The sequence below is a fragment of the Phocoena sinus genome, chromosome 2 (assembly GCF_008692025.1).
Source record: "Phocoena sinus isolate mPhoSin1 chromosome 2, mPhoSin1.pri, whole genome shotgun sequence".
NCBI lineage: Eukaryota > Metazoa > Chordata > Mammalia > Artiodactyla > Phocoenidae > Phocoena > Phocoena sinus.
The window spans coordinates 127,414,249-127,437,934 of record NC_045764.1 but is presented as its reverse complement, the minus strand read 5'-3'; the positions used below and the strand labels follow the sequence as shown (position 1 = coordinate 127,437,934).

Here is a 23,686-nt window from a genome sequence, read left to right as displayed (position 1 = left end):
TTCACTACAAGGATACGCTGAATTAGCCAGATTCTCGCAAAAGATGTTTCTTCCAAGAAGGCCTTGTTTGACTGAGGGATGTTCTCAAAGGGTTCACAGCCGGGAAAGGGGTAGCAAATTGCTTAACTAGTAAGTTTCTGGTCTCCGGGTCTCCAGAGTCAGAGCCCTGTCTTCCCGAGGACAAGGGGTAGGAGTAGCTCCTCTTCTCTCCCAGGTGGTCCCAGCCCTATTGCTGGGCGGCTCTCCGGCGGAGGTGCCGCTCGGTGCGCGTGGCATCTCTGGGATTGCGTGCCACGCCGACTGTGCCTGCAGAGCGGTTCACGACATCTCCTCTCTGTAAGGTCTTTTGATTCAGCTGAAATCTTAATTAACTGCTGCATCCTCCACCCAGTTTGGAAAACTGTGCTCAAAAAGTGCCTCAGAAACCTTCACCACCCAAGCCTTCAGGGAGGAAAATGAATCCTGTTCACACAGATACTGTTTTCGCTTACATTTAATATGATACTTTTCAATTAGGTCAAGAGAAAATTAAGAATCATTGTAATCTAAATTTGATTTCTCACCTGTAAAACGGGGTTAGACTAGACTGCATCTTAAATCCCTAATCTAATGGTGCCTCTATACTTGGATGTATTTGGTGAGAGGAGTGTGCTTTATTATCCTCTCCCTTCCCCATCTTCACGCTGGGACCATTATGCAGGAGGAATACTTCAAACAACAACATCAAAAGGCTTTTCTCACGAAAATTTTCGGAGTATGTAATTTCTTCCCTAGCCGCTGCCCCTGTGTTTACAACTTATCAAAATTTGCGGGGTGGGTAAAAACAGTACTGAGAAATTTATAGCAGTGAGTGCATATATTAGAGAAGAAGAAATCTAAAATCAATCACCTAAGTTTACATCTTAGGAAACTAGAAAAAGAGGAACGAATTAAATCCAAAATAAGAGGAAGAAAAATAATGAAATGATGAAAAGAAAGAAACCAATGAAACTGAAAACAGGAAATCAATAGAGAAAAGCAATAAAACCAAAAGCTGGTCCTTTGAATAGATAATGAAATCAATAAACCTCTAGCCAGGCTAATTAAGAAAAAAAGAAGACACAAAATACTAATATCAGAAATGAAACAGGGGACATCATTATAGATCCCATGGACATTAAAAAGATAATAAAGAAATACTATGAAGAACTCTATGCCTAAATATTTGATAAACTAGATGAAATGGTCCAATTCCTTGAAAGACACAATCTGCCAAAACTCATATAAGAAGAAATAGATAATCTGAACAGGCCTATATCTATTAAAGAAATTGAATCAATAATAGCCTTCCAAAACAGAAAGCAACAGGCCCAGATGGGTCCATGGATAAATTCTAACAAACATTTAAGGAAGAAATTATCTACAATCTCTTTGAGAAGACAGAAGCAGAGAGAATACTTCCTAACCCATTCTGAAACCAGCATTACCCTAATACCAAAACCAGACAAAGACATCACAAGAAAACAACAGACCAATATCTCTCATGAACATATATGCCAAAACCCTCAACAAAATATTAGCAAATCAAATCCAAAAAATTAAAAAAGAATTATATACCACAACCAAGTGGGACTTATCCCAGGTATACAAGGCTGATTCAACATGCAAAAATCAACCAGTGTGGGACTTCCCTTGTGGCACAGTGGTTGGGAATCTGCCTGCCAATGCAGGGGAGACGGGTTGGAGCCCTGGTCCAGGAAGATCCCACATGTCACAGAGCAGCTAAGCCTGTGCGCCACAACTGCTGAGCCTGCGCTCTACAGCCCGTGAGCCACAACTACTGAGCCCACGTGCCCCAACTACTGAAGCTCGCATGCCTAGAGCCTGTGCTCCACAACAAGAGAAGCCACCGCAATGAGAAGCCTGTGCACCGTGGCAAGGAGTGGCCCCCGCTCACTGCAACTACAGAAAAGCCTGCACACAGCAGCAAAGACCCAACGCAGCCAAAAATCAATTAATTAATTTTAAAAAATCAACCAATGTAATCCACTGTATCAACAAGCTAAAGAAGAAAAATCACATGATTACATTAATAGATGAAGAAAAAGCATTTAACAATATCCAACACCTATTCATGATAACAAAAAAAAAAAAGCTCTCAGCAAACTAGGAATAGAGAGGAACTTCCTTAACTTGATAAGGAACAGCTACAAAAAAACCTACAGTTAATATTATCCTTGGGCTTCCCTGGTGGTGCAGTGGTTAAGAATCTGCTGGCCAATGCAGGGGACACAGGTTCAAGCCCTGGTCCGGGAAGATCCCACATGCCGTGGGGCAACTAAGCCCGTGCGCCACAACTACTGAGCCTGCGCTCTAGAGCCTGTGAGCCACAACTACTGAGCCCACATGCCACAACTACTGAAGCCTGCACTCTGCAACAAGAGAAGCCAACACAATGAGAAGCCCACACACTGTAACTAAGAGTAGCCCCCACTCGCCACAACTAGAGAAAGCCTGCATGCAGCAATGAAGACACAACACAGCCAAAAATAAATTAATTAAATAAATAAATTAAAAAATATATATTATCCTTAATGATGAGAAACTAGAGGCTTTTTTACTAAGATCAGGAACAAGGAAAGGATCCCCTCTCACCACAACTTTTCAACATCCTACTGGATGACCTAGCTAATGCAGTAAGACAAGAAGAGGAAACAAAAGGTTGGGAAGGAAGAAATAAAACCGCTTTTGTTCATGACAAATCATAGACACACAATTGTCTATATAGAAAATTGTAAAAAAAATTACTGTGGTACATTGAGACAATAGAATATTATTGAGTGCTGAAAAGAAATAAGCCATCTTTTCAAGCCATGAAAAGACATGGAGGAAACTTAAATGCATATTACTAATGAAATAAGCCAATCTGAAAAGGGTACATTCTGTGTAATTCTAACTGTATAACATCATGGAAAAGACAAAACTATGAAGACAATAAAATATCCGTGGTTGCCAGGTTTAGGGGGGAGGGAGGAATGAATGGGCAGAGCACGTAGGATTTTTAGGCAGTGCAACTAGTCTGTATGATACCATAAAGCAGGGGTCCCGAACCCCCGGGGCCACAGACCGGTACCAGTCCACACAGCAGGAGGTGAGTGGCTGGTGAGTGAGTGAAGCTTTATCTGCTGCCCCCCATCACTCCCCATTGCTCACATTACTGCCTGAACCATCCCCCACCACCCCCCATCTGTGGAAAAATTGTCTTCCATGAAACCAACCGGTCCCTGGTGCCAAAAAGGTTGGGGACTGCTGCTATAAAGGTAGATACATGTTACTACACATTTGTTTAAACCCATAAAATGTACACCACCAAGACTGAACTCTAATGTAAACTGTGGACCTCAGACGTGTCTTAGCTCAGGCAGCTATAACAAAATACCATAGACTGGATGGCTTAAACAACAGACATTTATTTCTCACAGTTCTAGAGGCTGGGAAATCCAAGATCAAGGTGCTGACAGACTTGGTTCTTAATGAGGGCCCTCTTCCTGCCTTGCAGACGGCTGCCTTCTCATTGCATCTTCATGTGATAGGGACAGAGAAGGAGAGCTCTGGTCTCTTCTTCTTCTTATAAGTACACTAATCCCATCATGGGGTCCCCACCCTCATGAACTCATCTAAACCTAATTACCTCCCAAAGACACCACCTCCAAAAACCATCACATTGGGGATTAGGGTTTCAACATATGAATTTTGTGGGGATACAAACATTCAGTCCATTACTTGGGTGATTTAAAAAATGTTCTTGCTGCACCCACATGCTGGACCGTTTGATAACTTCATCAAATTGGAAATTCCAATAGAATCACATTAATACGATGAAAAAACAGGCACCCAAAGAAAGTGGGAATGGGGTACTATTTGTTTCTTAAAACTGTTTCTTTTCCTGTGAAGTGTTCTGAAATCAAAATTTTAATATTTCAGACACTATGTACTACCCTGAAAATTATTCTATCTTAGTGAGTTTATTTCTCTCTCACACATACATACATATAAATAATGTATTGATGAAACCATCACTTTGTTCCTGGGCTGACAGTATGAAGTTCTAAAGAATATTTTTAAGCTTCTATCAAAAGGCTAATAATTTTTTTAATGCGCTTATGCAAAGATACGATCTGTAAAAAATGTACACTAACTCTGATATGCCATTTACTATATCATTCTAAAAATGGTAATACCTCAAAAGAATCCTTCCTGACAACTGGAAGAATATCCTGATACACATAATAAAGATGGCCAGAAATTCTTTTTCCTTGAGAATCAGACTGGAAACCTATTTTGTGAACCACCTGAAAAAAAAAAAAAAAAGTCAACCCTCTAGAGTCATCTTTCAAACAGAGAACCCATAAGGGAGAGTTAAGAGAGAAAGTTATGAGGCTGATGTTGCCTTGGGTTCCTAAACACCGCACAGGTCAACAACACATAAGCTGATAATAAACCATAAGTGCTAAGAAGTGAGGAATGAATACTGCTTGACTAGGGATCTTCAAAACTGGCTTTGCCAGCTCCCAGAATTTCTACATCTCCTAATAGCAGGGAAGCCCTGCTATAAGCCAAGTTTTGGAAATTGAAGATCAGATTAGAATTCCCTGCCACTCCTACTATGGGGCTACCTCAGGACATATAACTTTTTGAAGCAGTACAATATATTAAGTCAAATAAGAAGAGTACCAGTTTTGTGTGCCATAAATAATAAATAGATTTTCATTCTCTTGAAGCCTAAACGAAGAGTGTATGTTTTGAGGGGGTTAATCTAACTTTTAGTGTTTAGGTAAACCATTTAAAAACAGAAATGCTTCTCTAAGAGGCTAGAGAAGGCATTCACACAACCCAGAAGCCATTTTAAAAAGTGTTCATCCCACTCAGTGTCATCTATCACTGTCTAATATGTTTTGATACTTTTTCCTTATAGAATGCCAAATACTGAAGTTCATAGTAATAAAATATTACTTCTAAGACCCATATTACCTATGAGATTCACTTTCTAAATCTGTTATTCAGCCTGAAAATAGTAAGAAAAAAATGAAAACTTACACTGAAATATTGTTTGCACAATCAATTCTAATGACTGGTTCACACTAACAAAACTAGGAAAATAGTAATTCTATATAGTTTGTATAATAAATAAAATGTAAACACAAAATATTTCAATACATAAATAGAAGCTTTACACGTCTAAAAGACAGTACATATATATAAAATATATCTCTACAAGGTAGTGAGATCTATAAACTACTGTAATTTTCATTATAAATTATACATGCACTTCAATACAGAAATATATTTACTCCAACATTTTAAATTTCAGAGTCAACGTGCATGGTAGTATGGTAGACAGTAATTTTATATATCAAATTCTTAGTAATTCCTTGTTATTAGTAATTCAATGGATGGGTACAACTGTGATATGTGAACAACTTCTTAACCATAGCAAAAGTACTCTTTAAAGAACATAAAGATAAATATTCATGTTCCATTTCTTTATAGGCAGTTAATACTGAAAAGAAATGGGAAGATAACATATTTTGAATATCCTGGGTCTTGAGCACCAACTCTGTAGAATGGTGTGGGCCAAAACGAGGGGTTTCTAGAAAGGCAAATTACTAGGTTATCATCCCATTTCATAATTCACTGAAAGTTACTTTAGAAGTATTCCCCCAAGGCAAAATGTATCTTCAGGTGTCTCTAAAGTTAATAACTATACTGCCTCTCAATATTTCAAAGCTTGTATGACAAATAAATCTCCACTTTAGATACTTTCAAACATGGTTTTATATACATATAAAATGGGACAAACTAACAACTCAGAGGTAACAGAAAAACAATTGAAGACATTTATTCCCCTACTCAAAGGTGAGGAAGAATACTTTACTAGATAAGTGCTAAAAGGGTAGGAGTTCAATATTTAATCCCATAGCAGTGCTTGCCTATTTTGGCCAGCTGTATTAGTTATTTAAGGAGAAGTTCTTTAAATAACTGAGTCATTTAATGGGAAGCTTTATGTAATTTTAAAGTGACTTGAGAAAAATCTATTCTTTCTGAAAGTTGATATGAGGTGTTTTTATATATCTATCTATCTTTAGGTTGGGGAATCTCTAAAGTCCTTGGGGTAATTTCTTATTCTCCTCAAATTTGTATAATCTTTCCAGTAAAGAAGACACAGTGAGTTAAAGTCTCTTACAATTATACTTACTTTCAGAAAGTAGATTTTTTTCCTGAAGCTTATAAGGAAATTAATTTACGTTAATTTACAAATATAAATACAAATTAATCTGCCATTAACATCTTCTTCCTATATATCTCATGCCATACAATCAGTTTAACATAGAATTTTTGTTTCAAATTTTATCTTCTAAATCAAGCCTCCAATCTGGGGGGTAAATATACAGTCTGATTAAAATGTTTAAACATATTAAATACATAGAGTATACAACAACTTAATTGCTACTGATCCACTGATACTTATTTTCTGTTTCTTCTTTTTGGGCTCTTTGTTCTTCTCGGTGATTAACTGCAGTCCAAAATGTTATTTTTTTGAGTACTTGTTGGAGAAGTTTAGGAGGTAATAAAGATATCTGACTTTCTAAAATTATAGCATTTTTACCAATGCAGTCAAGGCATGACCTGTAAACAAAATATAACAGAATTATTAGTTTTTGAACCTGAACTTATAAAATATTTATAGGTAAGTAATATAAAAAATAAAACTATAAAAATTTTACACGATTATGTACTCCCCTGGTATTGTTTGGAACATGACAGGATATATATTCTTTCCAGAGTACCACAGTAATTGTATATTTTTATAGCATGGGGACCATATCTGACCAAAATCAAGGTACAACTTACCATGCATAATGTTCTTGAAGTAAAAAAGATTCAGACTTAATTTTGAAGCAGGTTAGTCTGAAGCAGACCCCTTTTCACACATCCTTCCAGCCCAATAACAATTTACTCCTCTCTGCGAGCTGTCTTCTTCTCCCATCACCCCAAGGTGCATCACCTGGTGTCCATTTTACACCCTGTGACCCGGCCCTCCCCGTAGCCCCTCCAGAAACGACTACACTGGTCTGACTGACAGCCACCCGGAGTCCCAGCCTCAAAGGCAGGCACATGCAGTCTATCTTTGCTCTTCCTCTCATTTCTATACTGCTTCATCTTCCCTATCACTGCTTATCTCCCCTTCCAAACCTCTCCTTTCTGCTTTTTGGAACACCAGCTGTGTCTACAAACACCCCTGCTTCCTGTGACTTTCTGTCTTTGCTTTAAGTGAAATCTAAGAAAATTGCTTTGTGTGCAACCTTCTGGAGGAAAGAGGACAAATTTCCCCTCAGCTCTGTTTTCACAGTCAGGAGCCAGTTTTAGTATGTATTCTCCTCGCCCCTCACTGCTGCTTCCAGGCTGCCATCATTTTGCCGTCAGGTGTTGCCATCTATTAACCTCCCGCTCATTCTCCCCCATCGCTGAGGATTCTGGCCCTGGACTCATCACAGTCTTGTCTCTTGACTGATTTTAGCATCTGTGTGGAAAACCCTTTTTACTCTTATGACCTTACTCAGGACAGTTCCACCTCTGAAATCTTAAACTTCCATATCCTCCTCTTGGACCATAAGCCTGTATCTTTTTAACTCTTACACCCCTTTACTCCTTTGACTCTTCCCTGTTCTCCAAATAATAAGACCCCCTCCGGTTGTGACTTTCTTTCCTATCCGGCCTGTCCACATGCACTTCATAGTGCATCCATGTGCACGTTCCTGTCCACATGCACTTCAATCTCCTGCCAGCAATTTTCATCTCCTTCGTCACTGTCCCTCTGTTATGCCATACTAGCTAAACTCCAACCACGGATAAACTCAACCATCTCCTTTCTGTGCTTGCAACCCGGCTTCTTAGTGCGGCTGGAGAAAACCACATTTCTGCAGACGTGGCCCACTGCATATCGATTTTGTTCCATCTCCGCTGAGCCCTCCTGAGTGCTCGGCACTACGATGTTACACATCCCTCGGCAGCATTCCACCCCCAGTCACCTCAGCGGCTATGTCACGTCTTCATCGCCCTCCTTAAGTTCACATCCTTACCTCTCCTCCTCCTCAGACGACCTCACCATCAGCCAAAACCTTCTCAGTGCCCTGCCCCCAACCAAGAAATTCATCTATTTTCATAGCTATACTTCCTTCTTTCGCCATTATTATTACCCCTTCCTCCAGTCAAGGGATAATTCTATTACCTGTTTGCTAAAACCGACCTCCTCAAGAGCCTACTCCATTCATTTATTCTGTTTCCAACAACTTAGTCCCCGATGGCTGCTTCCCTGAGCACAGAAACAAATATGCTCACTCCTTCCCGGGTCGTGGTGCTCGTCCCCAGAAGTCATCCTGGCTTCCCCCTTTACCTTACCAACGTCTTAATGTTGCCAAACTCCACGGCACTTGTCAATCCAGATGTTCCGTGACCTCCTTACAGTAAGCAGATGCTCCATCTCCAGTTCTCTCCTCGCTCAGTTTTTGTGCTCCCGTTATCTCCTGCTTCACCTCTAGCTCTGGTCACTCGCCTGTGCCTCCTTGTCCTCTACCTTCTCTTCAAATGTTATGAGTTCTTAATGCTCAGTCGTTGGCTTCACCCTTACTCTCAAAACTCTTCCTGGGCAGAGCTAACCCATACCCATTCACACTCCAGTGATTCTTAAATCTTTATGTCTAGCCTGGACCTTGCTCCATTTATTCAGTTAGTAACTATTTAATGGAACGCTCTGTTGCAAGTCCCATAAGCACTTCAAGCTCAATATGCCCCAAACCAAGTTCATCATTTCTACCCCATCCCACCTGCAAACCCAATGCCTTCTCCATACTCTATCACTAATTCTTCCCTCTTCTTTCCCTTAGCATCCATTCAACTACCAAGTCCATTCAGCCTGCTAAATATCTCTACATCCCTCCCTTCTCCAGCCCCACTGCCACTTTCTAAATCAGACCCTCACTTTGTTCCTGATCAATGCAACAGTCTCTACTAACTTTTCTAACACAGTCACTTATCCCTCCAATTTCTTATCTACGCTGTTGCCAAAGAAATTTTATAACTTATAATATGATCATCTTATTCCTCTGCTCCAAATTTTTCAATGCTTCCTGACCTCCTGCAAGATAATGTAAACTCTTGTGCATGAGAGACACAGGTGCTAGATGACATACAGTTCCTGATTTCTTATCCAGCCTCATTTCTTACAATTCCTCACCTCATACTTATGTCCCAGGAATACTCAAGAATTCAGTTTCCAGAACACACCATGCCTATATATATATATAAAAAAGCATGTTAGTGCAAGATATATATATCTTGCACTAACACGTTTGCACTGCTTGTTCACAGTAAATTCTTGTCTCAGACTCTTCTTCCGCTGCAAAGACTTCCCTAACCTTTGCTATCTTAACCAAGGGCCTTCTTCTCCAGTATTCTTATGAACTTTGTACCTGTTCCCCTTAAAGCAATTTTATTTTTCTATAATAGTTGTTTGAAAGCCTGCCTTCTATATTCTTAGCAATTTCAGGGAAAGGTCATGGCTTTTCATTTCACAGCACAGTGCCTTCCCATACTAGGCACCCAAATATTATATTTATTGATCCCTGCATATAAAGAACTTGTAATCTACTTAAGGAAAGTGGTTATGTTCACAACAAAAGTTAAGTAACAATACAAAGCAGGGTAAATCATTCCACCAGTTATTTCTAAACTTTGTAAAATGGAATTACCTTCGGTACTTTCAAAAATCCCAAAGTACAGACCGTACCCCAGACCAACCAAATCACAATCTGTGGGGCTGGAACACAGGCATCAATATTTCTTGAAGTTCCCCATGAGATTCTGATGTCCAGACAAGTTTGGAAACCACAGCAGTTACAGAAGGAGTGGCTAAGAAAGACTTCAGGATTGTCCAGTTTGAGCTGTGGTTTTCAAGTGGTTTAAGCTGTGGAACGTCTAGAAGTTATAGCACACTCCTTGACACAGAGCATGTGAGCTCCTCTCTCTCTCTCTCTTCCCCTCCCTCCCTCTGTCCCATGCCTTCACCCCTGTTATCCCTGCTGCATAAAATACCCACACATGTTCACTAGACAACTTCTTCACTCAAATCCCTCCTCCTGACTCTCACAGGCAGAAATAGGGGCTTGCTCCACAATCCACCCACTAAACTTTGTATATATTCCTTTTAAAGTAAAAGCATATCAGCTAATACACTGTAAGTCATACCACCAATTTAATAACAACTTTGGGGTTAAAAAAAGAAATTCTACTAAACTAAATTCATATATATGTGTGTCTATTACTAGACACACTCTGATTTCAGAAAAGTTTAAATATGAAAAAAGTCAGGCCTAGAATCAAGGAAATACAGTATGTTTAACATTCCTACATGAACTACATTCAGTTTTACAAACAAAACAAAAATGTGACTATACTCTATATTTTAATTTTTAAAAATCACATTGGTATATGGTTCATCATTACAAATTTTATTATACTCTTAGGAAGATGTAAATATAAATTCAAGTAATAATCTACCTGAAAAATATTATAACGTTTCCCAAAAAGGAAGAAGAAAGAAATTATCATACATTAATAACATATATGTTTTAAAGTAATGAATTTTCTTACCTGAGTAGTGAATAAGGCTGTGTTTGAAAGATCAATAAATCATTACAATGACCCTAATCAACACAAAAAAGGAGTTATCAAGACTTTTGATAAAAATAAAATACATTAATAATTGGATATTTTTATTGTATAAATGTAAAAGAAATTATGTAAAGCAGCAAATAAATCTCTAACTATTCACACACACACACACACACACACACACACACACACACACACACAAATGTACACATACCCGCTAGCTACACAAACTTTAGATACATGGTTACCATTTTTTCAGTGACCAAAAGTCTACCTAACCACAGCCTATATAAATGAAAATTTTAAAATCAGAAACATGTTTTCCCTTTAAGACAGTGGTTTCAAAATGAGAACAGTAGTGGTTTTCAAGTTTTTTGGCTTTTAAGCAGAACTTTTTTCTTCCAAATGACTCATTTTAAAATCTCTTTATTCTGTCCCCCTTTTCCAGGTGAAAGATTCTCTGGGAATTCCTAATTTGAAAATCACAGATCCAGAAGATTTTTTGAATAATGACTCTCTCATCTAAAAGTTAATGTGGAGGAGTCAGCAGAAAATTTTTCTAATACTTTCAAATAGGTCTTTAGAATTTCATAATTTATGATGATTTTAATCAGAATTCATATTTTAATGATAAACTTTGTATCCTAAATAAAGATTTCTAGTGCCAAGAAAAAGAGGACAAACCACAAAAGTTGCTTTTTAAGTAAAGTTGTGGTTTTAATCTTTTATTGAAGCACTGAATTCTCAGCCAAAGAAAGTTCTAAAACTTTCACTACACATAACATTTAAGTTGGAGGCCTCAGAACCTTAAAATAAACCAAATTCCCTGGAGAAAAGCCACCTTATCTCAGGGTTCACCACTCCATAGGAACAACTCTGGAGATAACTACGCCTGAAGAGGTGAAAGGGCACTGGGGCCCTCTGGTGGGCTCTGTCTCATTGCAGCCCATTCCTGACGCCTCAGCGCCTGCCATTCCCAAGTGTCCTATGCAAACCAGAGCGATCAATCCTGAGCTCCTGGCCCATCATGTACAGAATGTAAGTGTGGCCATCTCTCTGAATTTCCCAGGATGCAAGGAGTGGAAGAACAATACTTCCCAAATGCTACTCGTTTATTCCTTTCACTTTAGTTTTATCAGATTTTAAAATGAGAATGCTTTAAACTCAATGTAAAACAGGGGTGAAGCAGTGGCAAAAGGCACATAAAATTAAAAAAAATACACTTTAAACATTCTATAGTAGTTTCCTCTTGAAGGGAGAAGCTAGCCTTGATAATGTTCTAGTTATAAAGTTAGGTAGCAAATTTCACAAGTACTTATTATTATACTTAGTAGTTTACATATACTTTATATATATTCTTTATATGCACCAAATATTGTGTACAAATATTTTAATTCAATAAAATTATTAACACTCGGGACTACGGGGAGGGTCAAAGAGAAATGAAGATTCATCCTTTAGAAGCTCTTCTTAATAATTTGACTAGTGAAGTTAATAGACCTATTTTGATTTGTAAACCCCAAATATCCTGCAATGCTTCACAAAAGCCACTCATTCTGAAGATTAATCATACAGCAATGTAACATTTCATGCCCTTCCATATTTTTCAATGTGGGAGTATCAACAATCTTTTTGAACAGCCATTTAGTTTGAATAACACAATTACTCAGAGGAAATATTTAGAATTGAAATTTTCTTACTGTGTCCAAGGAAAGTAAATCATCTTTGCTCCCACCAAATACCATTATTTCATTTTCTTTTCCCAAACAGGCTGTGTGCCATAACCTATGATTGAAAATTATGAACAGTGAAATACTATCAAGGAAGAAACTGTACATTACATATAAACCAATTTTAAATAGCACACTCTAAAATTTAATCTATTTCAAAAGGGGTATGACTGAACTTGAGCCTTTGTCATAACCTCAAAGGGGTTAGATTTCAAAGATTTCTCTAGAATTATTAGAGAATTAGATTCTAGGGTTCATTAAATCACATTGTTTCAATGAAAGAGAGGCTTCCCTATAACTTTCTTATTATATCCTCCGACCTTTTTCTAACCTCTTTATCTCACAGATATTATCATGATATAAAACAATTTTAAAAAGAACTGATCAGCCTATTGCAGAAACAGTTTTCTTATTGCTATCTGCCATGGTGCTGTTCTCATCATTTTGACTTCCTTCCCTGTTCTCTGGTCCCCACCACCAGACAAATCCAATTGGTCGTTCTCTTTACATTAATATTGTCACACTACTTATCACCCTGGGTACAGAATACCACACACGTTCCTTATTTCTCTGTCTCTAATCTCTTCCAGCTACTTATAGCTGATAAATAATATTTTTCAAATATTTATTGTTTTTAACCATGGACATTTCCTGATCAGGAAGCATCTCTGCCACTTTTCTCAGCCAAAAATTTATGACCAATAGCTATTTTTTTCCCATAAATTTTAATTCTTGCCTTTCCCCAAATGAACCCTCTATTTCAGCCAAGTCCATTTATTCCCTGAGAGAAAAGCTTGTACCGCTTTCTAGGCTTTTGTTAGTTCACCCTGCTTCTTGGGCTTAAAACGAGAAGTCTTTCTCTCAGAGCCTTAAAAACAGGCTCAAAATCTCCAGGAAGTGTTCCAAATACCACCCAAATTGGTTCTGTTACCCTCCCTGTTCAGCACCTTTCAACATTTATGTGCTATTTTATAATCTCCTAACTCACATCTGAAGACAAATTGCTCTATATACTACTTTAATTGTTTGATGTAATTTGTCTCCTAACTCGCTACGAAGACTATATATAAGGTCCTTAAGGTCAAAAATGGCCCCAGTGGTGTAAAGCCGACTGTGCCTATCAACTCCATGTTCAATGATATCACATTGGCCATGGTGCAAATCAGCAAATGCTACAAACTAGGGCTTTTCTTTTCTTTGGTTTTGTTTTTCCTGGAGAGCGGTTGTTAACTGTTTACCAGCACACCACTGGAATTTGGGTAATCTAATTTTATATTCTTAAAAATGCTTAATAGGGTGTTCTGCATCCAGCAGGTGCTCAAAAACTTCTGATTAACAAAAGCAAACACAAAATACTAGCATAATTTACTCAGTGATTAAATAAACAAATTATTTCAGAAACAAGCACAGCATCTAATGCTGTTTTGGAAATGGTCTGATAGCTCATATCCATCTCTAATTTCACATTATTTGCCAAAAGTAATGTTATAGTTTTATAAAATTTAATGTTTCTGTGGGTCTAACTGAGAAAAAAGTACACATAAATTTCTCAATTTTAGAAAATAAATTATGTTTTACAGAATCATTGTTTTGACTCTGAGAGTACTTGATTACTTTTTTTTTTTTTGGCCGCACTGTGCAGCATGTGGGATCTTAGTTCCCCAAACCCGTGCCCCCTGCATTGGGAGTGTGGAGTCTTAACCATTGGACCGCCAGGGAAGTCCCACTGTTCTTTCTTTCTTTCTTTTTTTTTTTTGGTACGCGGGCCTCTCACTGTTGTGGCCTCTCCCGTTGCAGAGCACAGGCTCCGGAAGCGCAGGCTCAGCGGCCATGGCTCACGGGCCCAGCCGCTCCACGGCATGTGGGATCCTCCCAGACCGGGGCACGAACCCGTGTCCCCAGCATCGGCAGGTGGACTCTCAACCACTGCGCCACCAGGGAAGCCCCCACTTTTCTTAATAGACCAAATTGCTGAAGCATCGGATGCCCCAAACAATTACATATTATCATGTCTTTTATTACCACATAACTTATTTTTAGTACATTTATCCTTTTAATTTCCACAAATGCAAACAATTGGGTTATGCACAATTTGTTTAAATAGTTTTCTCAAACAATCATGACACATTCAAGGACAAATGCACTTGGGACCCAGAATAGGACTGTGTCATTAGAAATTTTGTTTGTGAAATACTCTGCCCAATTCTCCAACTTGTATGTTAGAACATAAATTGACACAGATCTTCAGCAACACTCAGATTATGCTGTGGGGTTGGGGATGGGGATTGGAGGAGGGACTGAGGGAAGGAGATCAAGTATAACAAATTCCCTCATAGGAAGGAATAGCTTAATTTCCAGGACAGAAAGCCATGTGTAACCTTGGAAATACTCATGAATCCAACAATGCCTAAGGCTCTATATATCAACACCTTATGGGACATCTTTTACAGACACACAAAAAAGGGACCTTGCTGATAGCCACCTATATAGGCGATCAGATATGGCTACATAGATGGCTATTCACCCAAGCACAGTTTTATCTAAGATGACACCTGGAGAAGAGGGTGTTACACTGTAGGATGGTGGTTCTCAACCAGGGATGATTTTGCCCCCAGGGGGACATTTGACAATATCTGGAGATATTTCTGATTGTCACAATTCCAGGTGTGTGTTGGGGGAGGGTGGGGGGAGTGGGCGCAGTACTACAGGCATCTACTGGGTAAAGGCCAGAGATGCTTCTACACATGCACAGGATACCCCTAACAGCAAAGAATAATTTGGTCCAAAATGTCAATAGTACCAAAGTTAAGAAACTTTCCACAGAATTACAAGAGGAGAATTGGGCAGCTTACATTTCAAATTATAACTTGGAAAAGTTTTCACAATATACATTTAAATGTTAAGTAAATTCTTACTTTCATAAAAAATTAGTATATATACACATATATATGTTCTCCTTACACTAAACTGTATCTCACCTGTTCTCCTCCTCACCTCATACCTGAAGATAGATCTGCCTCTGTCTTACCCGCCTTAGGAAAACTCTCGCCTGGACTTCCATCATCGAGGAACACTGGAAAGCCTTTCCTGCCTTGATTTTGGTGACATCTAGCTTGCAACCTGATGTTCTTTTTTACAGACAGCTTATGTCCTCTCACAGCTGCTCTAAACTTATTACCTAAACATTCTAATAAAGCATATGATTTACATGACACATTAGCTGAATTCAAAGAAATCGCTTTACATAGCTCAGTTCTAACTATATATTACTGATAATAGTTCTATGGCTCTGATTACTCATTAAGGATTGAAATATAAAATAGGAGCAATTGAAAATTAAACATATTCTTACCACCGCTTTGGTCTATAATTAATTCATTCACACAATCAAACAACTGGAAGAGAACTAAGAGCTCATCTAGTCCAACTCCCTCATTTCACGATGAAGAAATTGATGCTCAGTTTCTTTAAGTGACTTTCCCAAAGCCAAAAAGCTAAGTGGTAGCTGAGCAAGGACTAGAACACTGGGCTCCTGAATTTAATATAAAACTCTTTAAACAATATATTACAAAAGATCCAGAATTGCTAAAATAATACATTCCACTGAATTTTTATACATGAAAATATAAGAATGTAGTTAGGATACACATGTAGTTATGATAAACTCTAAATGTATTGTGCATATTAATATAGATATACACAATGATATATGTATATATATTTACATATAAATATTTTCAGGCCTTTTTCTCAAGTAAGTTACTTGTTATTAAATGTCTGAAATGCATATCACCTTATGCATTAATATATCATTGACTAACTTCATATTAATATAAATAATCTATAGTAAAAAATATTCTGAAATACATGGCATGAAAAAGAATAAAATTACTAACCATAATGATTATAAGGTACTGAATTTGAATCTCCTATGAATATATATCATACTATGCAATCAAATAAGAAAAAAATACAGTACGCATGTGATTTTCTTTGCAGTCTAATAATAATATATTTTTCTACAGTTTTTTACTCTATAACATACCACAAACAACTGTTTCCTTTTTTAAGAAATTTACATTAATGAATACATCGTACAGTTAATAAAGAAAAATAATAATCTGTCATCTACTTGATCAACATGAAAGAAATTTCCTCATTAAATTGCTCTAAATCTCTTCCAAACCCAAATAACTACTACTAAAGCCAACCCCATTCTTGTCTACTTATTAAAAATATTAACATTATATCATACTTTCAATTTCTTAGCCTTTTCACATTTATCAGGCAAGATTATACATTTACCTAAAAGAATAAAATTTTCAAATATACAAATATGGATAGAAACTGAATAGTTCCTTTCTATTCAATCAGATATAATTAGAATTATAGTTAAGTTATTTGGGTAACATCATGCTTATTTGAAAGATATCCTTCCTGATGGTTTCTGGTTTTAACGGCAAACACTATAAATTCAGTGCTACATTTAATACTTTAAAATTCTTAACTATTTTACTTATTTGTCAACTTCTAGACTTACCTGGGTTTTGTTTTAGGTAAATGTGTAAGCTGTTTCCAACAATTTGTTAAGACATTATGAATCCAACCATCACCTGCAATATTATGACAGTTCAGAAATTAAGATTAGGTATTTGGGATAAAATTTTAATTTTTTCCCCAAATTTATCATGCTACATTTATATGACTATTTTTTGTGCGTGTGCATATTTTATCATAAAAATTCTCAAACATGTACGAAAGTCAAGTGAACATGACAACGAACCTTCACATAACCCAGATTCAACAACTACTAAGATTTTACCATATGTGCTCCACTTATCTCTTTTTGTTATTCTTGTTGCTGAATTCTTCTAAAACAAATCCTAGCTCTTATCATTTTCTCCAAACATATTTCAGTGAGCAACACTAAAAAAAATTGGACATTTTTTACACAGCCACCATGTTATTATCACTTAACCACAATGCCACCATCACAGTCAACAAAACTAAAAGTAATTTCTCGGTATCATCTGATATCCATATGACCATTTCTTCAGCTGAATCTTTGAGGGAGGAAACTGACTAGACTAGGAGTTAGAACATTTAATTCTCCATAGTTCAATGATGAAAAAAAGCAAATAGGAATTTGAAACAGTAGAGCTCATGAAGATACGATATTAAATAACTCAGTGAAATGGATAGATTTTAGGATTATTTTTCTTCCAGTTTTATTGAGATATATTTGACATACAATACTGTATATATTTAAGATGTATAGATGTTAGTTGTTTTTTTTTTTTTTCTTGCGGCACGCGGGCCTCTCACTGCTTTGGCCTCTCCCGTTGCGGAGCACAGGCTCCGGATGCTCAGGCTCAGCGGCCATGGCTCACGGGCCCAGCTGCTCCGCGGCATGTGGGATCTTCCCGGACCGGGGCACGAACCCATGTCCCCCGCATCGGTAGGCGGACTCTCAACCACTGCGCCACCATGGAAGCCCAATGTTAGTTTTTAAATTAGATTCCAAATCCTTTTTAATTAAATACCCAACAAATTAGAGAAGTATAATAATCTACAGTAACTAACATCCCCTAGAGGAACTGCTGTTCCTCCAACCAGCATGTGGCATTTCTTGGCCAGAAGACTGCCAGATACACAGTTGATGCTCAATAAATTTTTGTTGAAAAACAAATAGTTGTTTTTCGATCCTATATAAAATTATATAAATGGTTTTAATGGTATATAAAGTTTCTTAAGAAAAACGTCTCTAGCCATAGAAAACTTCTGTGTTAAATTACAAGACACTTGTCAAACTAAGTGGATATTCTTGGTCACTTGTCTTTCTTGGTGCCACAATTACACTAGTGAAAGAAAAACTGGATTACAAAAATCACAGCCATTGGGATGAGCAGTAACAGGAGTTAAAACACTCTAGCTAAGCACTTTCCTTTATAGTTCTGGAACAAAAAGAGAAGCAACTGGTCTTCCCACCTTGTATTTCTAGAGCTTCCTGGGAAACGTTCCTCTTCTAATCCCCATTCTAGCCTATAGTATAAGCATCTGGATCAAAAATTAGGAAGACACAAAATCAGAAATACTATAGTTGAAAGGGTCTTTAATTCCTCTAGGTTCAACCACTTTTCCTTTCCCTACACTAGGAAACAGGAGAACTTAGACAAGCAAGGGTACGGAAGGAAAGGGGCCTTCTACTTCTAATTCATGATGCAACCACATAGTTGGGGATAAAGGTAAACCAGAAAATCAGAAAAGTAAAAATACCTTAAGTATCAAATACAATCAGGTAAAAAAAAGAATAAAATTTTAACTGTAGGTTAAACTTTAATCAACTTACTTAATGGAATATTGTCTGCACTTAGTCCACCAAATAGGAAAAGCGTATCATCAGCTATTGGTGTTAAAGTATGCCATGACCGATGTTTGGGGTTTTCTCCATTAATTGGAATCCTGTGGTGAGGGAAAAAAATAGAAGAATCTAAGTACTGTGTTAGTCAAAACAAAAGTTTTCTGATCATCTCAGATCTCAAAAGAAAAAACTGCCCTCCCTAGTATAAAAATTTTTGATTCTACTAATCCTACCTACAAGAATATTTTTAAAATATTCTTAAATTCTTGAAGAATTTACACAATTTCTTTCCATTTAATGTCTATCCCACTTGGCCAGAACACAGACTGAAAATTAAAAAGTCAATTCCTAGTTATTCACAACGCATACTGAGCATCATTCCTATTGAAACCAAGCTGGACCCGGTGGGGCTCCTGGGCACAAGAGCCTTTCCGTGTCCCCTTCCCTGAGTTCCAAAGGGTAGGTTCAAACGCTGCTAATCAGGGAAGGGAGAGGATGCAGACACAAGGGAGGAGCAGTCAAGAAACAATAGTGCAGCCTTTGGGCAGGGTCCTGGTTCTGCCTCAAGGGATACACATAATATCTTTGAGCTCTTCTGCTGAACTGCAACCCCCACCAAATGCAAGATGTTAACTACATGATGAAGCATGTTTCATTCCAGAGAAGGTCACAGTTTGCCCATCACCACCTGACGCCAGATGACCTCTGGATTGAAGGAATGTGGGCCCTGCACGTACCCTGATCCTTATCAGCAACCCCGCCCCTGGACTATAAGACTCCTCACAGGCTCCCCCTGTTGGGACACAGTTTTGAGGGCATTAGCTTGCTGTGGCTCCCTTTGCCTAGCAAAGCAATAAAGCTATTCTTTATTACTTCACCCAAAACTCTGTCTCCAAGATTTAATTTGGTGTCAGTGTTCAGAGGCTGGCTTTGGCTTCACTGTTAGTTAATCAGTAAGACTTCCTCAGGTTTTTAACAAATATTTTCATGTCTGTCATTTTTTACTGTTGTTTCACATTTAATTTTGTATTTTCATCTGACTTCCTTAAGGATATTATGGGATTTTGTTGTTGCTGTTGCTGTCTACTTTGGTCTATTTATTGTAGAATTTCCTGAAAATGCTACTCTAACTTCACAATAAAAGTATGCAAGCCACTCCAGATCCAGGATAAACCTCTAAAGATTTCAAACAAATACTGTCATATTCTTAAAATAAAAACTTAAGCACAGGGACTTCTCTGGCCATCTAGTGGTTAAGACTCCGTGCTTCCACTGCAGTGGGCATGGGTTTGATCCCTGGTCGGGGAACTAAGATCCCACATGCCACGTGGTGCAGCCAAACAAAACAAAACAAAACCATAAGCACAAAACTTTAACTAATTTAGGAGGTGAGGTCACACCATTCTCCAACATTCCAGAATGCTCCAGAATAACATGGGCCGTTGGTAGAAGATGTAATTTATTTTTTCCAAAATGGAAATATTTTTACTGTTTTTGTTAACTATAAAAAACATTTGGGTTACAACACATTCAACAACCACAAAAATAGTTTTTAAAAGGGACAGTTCTCCTATAATCCTGTCCTCCAGCAATAAGAAACATTAATAATTTGGTATATATCTTTCCTAACTTTAATGCACATATAAAGACATTTATTAAAAATATACAAATAGGATCATATACTCTGTTCAATTTTTTTCATTCAACTAATATGTTTCAGAATATTTCCATGAAGCATATTGTCCTTTGGTAATGGAAGTACGGCAGCTCATTGGGCAAATGCACCATGATTTAAACAACCCCCACTTACGGACATGAGGGTTGATGTCATGTTTTTGCTTTTATAAATAACGTTGCAATAAACATCTTTGTTGTGTGTGCACACACACATACATATATGCACACACATATAAACACTTGTCCAATTTTTGTCTTAGGAGAAATTCTGGATCAAAGTAGAAATTCCATTTTATATTTTAAACATATTACCAGACTACCTTCCAGAAAATTATACCAATTTAAACTCCCACTAATTGTGTTACAACCTAGCACAAACTGATCATTTGTAATTATTTTTATCCGGTAAGTGAAAACTATTATTTTTATTTCAATTTCTTTAATAATTTATGAAGTTGGACATCTTTTAAAAATAATTTCTGCATATTTGTATTTCTTCTGTGAGTTGCTCATTCATGTTCTTTGTTCACTTTTATTGGCCTGTTTGTCTTTTTCTTACTGATTTTCTGAGTTTTATGAATCTTAGCCCTTTTGGTTAGAAATACTGTAAATATTACTTCTAGTTTGTTTTTTGTTTGCATTTTCCAATTTGCTTTTTAACTTTTTGTGGTATATATTTCTACACAGAAATATTTAATTCTTAAATGGTCTTATCAATCAGTCTTTTAATTTATGAATTTTGGGTTTATATCATCTTTATAAAAGCTTTTTCCATGCCAAGATTTTAAAGATAATCTGCTATACTTTCTTCTAGCACTTTTGAGGTTTTATTTTTAATAGTATTTATACTTTGGCATAATATATAGGTCTGATTCCAAATCATTACATGAACAGCTGAATTGATAGCTAAATATATTTATTCTATTGCTAAATATATATTATGAGCAATAAAATCAGACTTTGACTCACTCGGTTATCTGTTGACCTGTGATGACCCCATTAAAACTTCATTTGTTCTACTGACCAGTCCTCAAGAATATGTAGTATAAAACCAGTACTTTTACATAATCAATTTTCAACTGCTAGTGCTCTCATGTTTTATATAGTCTAGTTAAAGAACGAACTCTATATTGAAATCTATATATTCCTTGCTTAAGCAAAAAATCTGAAGGGGAAGAAAATATCAGTTCAGTTTTACAGATCCAAGTTTGGGTTATACCATGCATGTGTGCACACGTCTGTGCAGGCAGACACACACACACACACACACACACACCCCACACACAAAAATGCCTACATACTTAAATTTCGAACTTACCTTCCAGACCAGGTCCAGGTATCTAAGTTTAGATAGTGCAAATCATTCATCCTAGTTTGCTAAAATAAAAGTGTATGAAATTGGTCAGTGTTTTACATATTTCATGGGCTAAAATTTTGGTTTTAAAATAAATTCAGATTAAAAATGGATTAACTCTATTTTACTTAACATCAGAAGTTTATATATTGGGAAACAATGCTAAGCATTAATAAAATTAGCATAGAGCTACCAAATTAATGTGTCAAGGGGGAAAGGAAAAAATGAGTTTAAACTAACAAGATTTAGATAATAAGAAATTAAACTTTTCTGATAAATCACTGAAGTGAAGGATTCTCCCCCATTAAAATATGATTTATAATCACCTGTGATTACTCATGTATGGTCCATTTAGGGAATAGAAGATTTTAAAAAGTTATTATTGAATCACATTTTAATCTCTAGACTATTTGAATGTTCAGCTATTCCACAAAATCAAAGGATCAATTTTTGTAAGAAGCATCAAAGATTAAAGACCATTTTCATAAAAAACACTAACCAAAACTCGTCCGCCAAAGATATAGCCCTTATTTCCGAGAACTGCACACGTATGCGCGGCTCGTGGCTGCGGTGGAACACCACCCTGCAAGCAGAGATCAGAAAATGGAGAGCAAAGGCTTGAAACATCTAAAATGAAGTCACATTCCTATGCTCAGTATGAGAAATACTTGACTGCTAAGTTACCATTACCTATGTAACTTAATTCAAAACCTTAATGCAGAAGTTCGTTCTCAATAGTAATAATTATAGACAAATACTACTCTTAAGGAATTACATTTATTCACCCTGATTTTTACTTTTTTTTACAATATTGACTGATTTATTATTTTTTTATTTTTTATTTATTTTTTTGGCTGTGTTGGGTCTTATTTGCAGCATGCAGGATCTTTTATTGTGGCACGCGGGCTCTCTAGTTGAGGCATGCAGGCTCAATAGTTGTGGTGTGAGGGCTTAGCTGCCCCACAGCAAACCAGGGATTGAACCCATGTGCCCTTCATTAGAAGGCAGATTCTTAACCACTGGACCACCAGGGAAGTCCCTGATCTTTACTTTTTAAAGTGTTTTTCTTAAATGCCTGACACTATTTGGCAAAATAAGATTTCACATAGGGACTTCCCTGGTGGTGCAGTGGTTGGGAATCCGCCTGCTAGTGCAGGGGACATGGGTTCAAGCCCTGGTCCGCGAAAATCCCACATGCCATGGAGCAACTAAGCCTATGCGCCACAACTACTGAGCCCGGGCGCCTAGAGCCCGTGCTCCGCAACAAGAGAAGCCACCGCAATGAGAAGACCACAGTGAGGAGCACGTGCACTGCAACGAAGAGTGGCCCCCGCTCGCCCCAACTAGAGAAAACCCGCACACAGCAAGGAAGACCCAACGCAGCCAAAATAAATTAATAAATGTATAAAAAAAAGAAAAAAATTTTCACATAAATTTTAGCTTAAAATATAAATATTTAGGGCTTCCCTGGTGGCGCAGTGGTTGAGAGTCCGCCTGCCGATGCAGGGGACACAGGCTCGTGCCCCGGTCTGGAAAGATCCCACATGCTGCGGAGCGGCTGGGCCCGTGAGCCATGGCTGCTGAGCCTGTGCTTCCGGAGCCTGTGCTCCGCAATGGGAGAGGCCACAGCACTGAGAGGCCCGCGTACCGGGAAAAAAAAAAAAAAAAAAAAAAAAAAATATATATATATATATATATATATATATATTTAAAAACATTTTCTTTCTCTCCCTTGCCCATCCCACCCCCTCTTTTCCTCCCTTTTCCTCTCTCTTCTCTCTCCCTCTCTCACTCATACACACACACAGAGACACACACAGACACAGACACACACACACAGAGTTAATATTAATA

General features: G+C 37.4%; 1 protein-coding gene across 7 annotated transcripts in view; it reads right to left on the bottom strand.

The window, feature by feature from the left end:
• Nucleotides 1-23,686, bottom strand: part of KLHDC1 (kelch domain containing 1) — a 55,134-nt gene that overhangs the window by 4,524 nt on the left and 26,924 nt on the right. For 4 of the 7 annotated variants that reach the window (XM_032624575.1, XM_032624577.1, XM_032624578.1 and 1 more), the window contains 7 exons: nt 22,332-22,415; nt 21,797-21,855; nt 18,790-18,902; nt 16,981-17,053; nt 12,411-12,495; nt 10,690-10,742; nt 3,437-6,666 (listed from right to left, as the gene is read on the bottom strand). In XM_032624575.1, the coding sequence (XP_032480466.1) occupies nt 6,480-6,666; nt 10,690-10,742; nt 12,411-12,495; nt 16,981-17,053; nt 18,790-18,902; nt 21,797-21,855; nt 22,332-22,415 (654 nt within the window). In that variant the 3' untranslated portion in view covers nt 3,437-6,479. Of the gene's footprint in view, nt 1-3,435; nt 6,667-10,689; nt 10,743-12,410; nt 12,496-16,980; nt 17,054-18,789; nt 18,903-21,796; nt 21,856-22,331; nt 22,416-23,686 lie in introns of those variants that run through there. The other 3 variants (XR_004348703.1, XR_004348702.1, XR_004348701.1) reach the window with 3 other exon arrangements.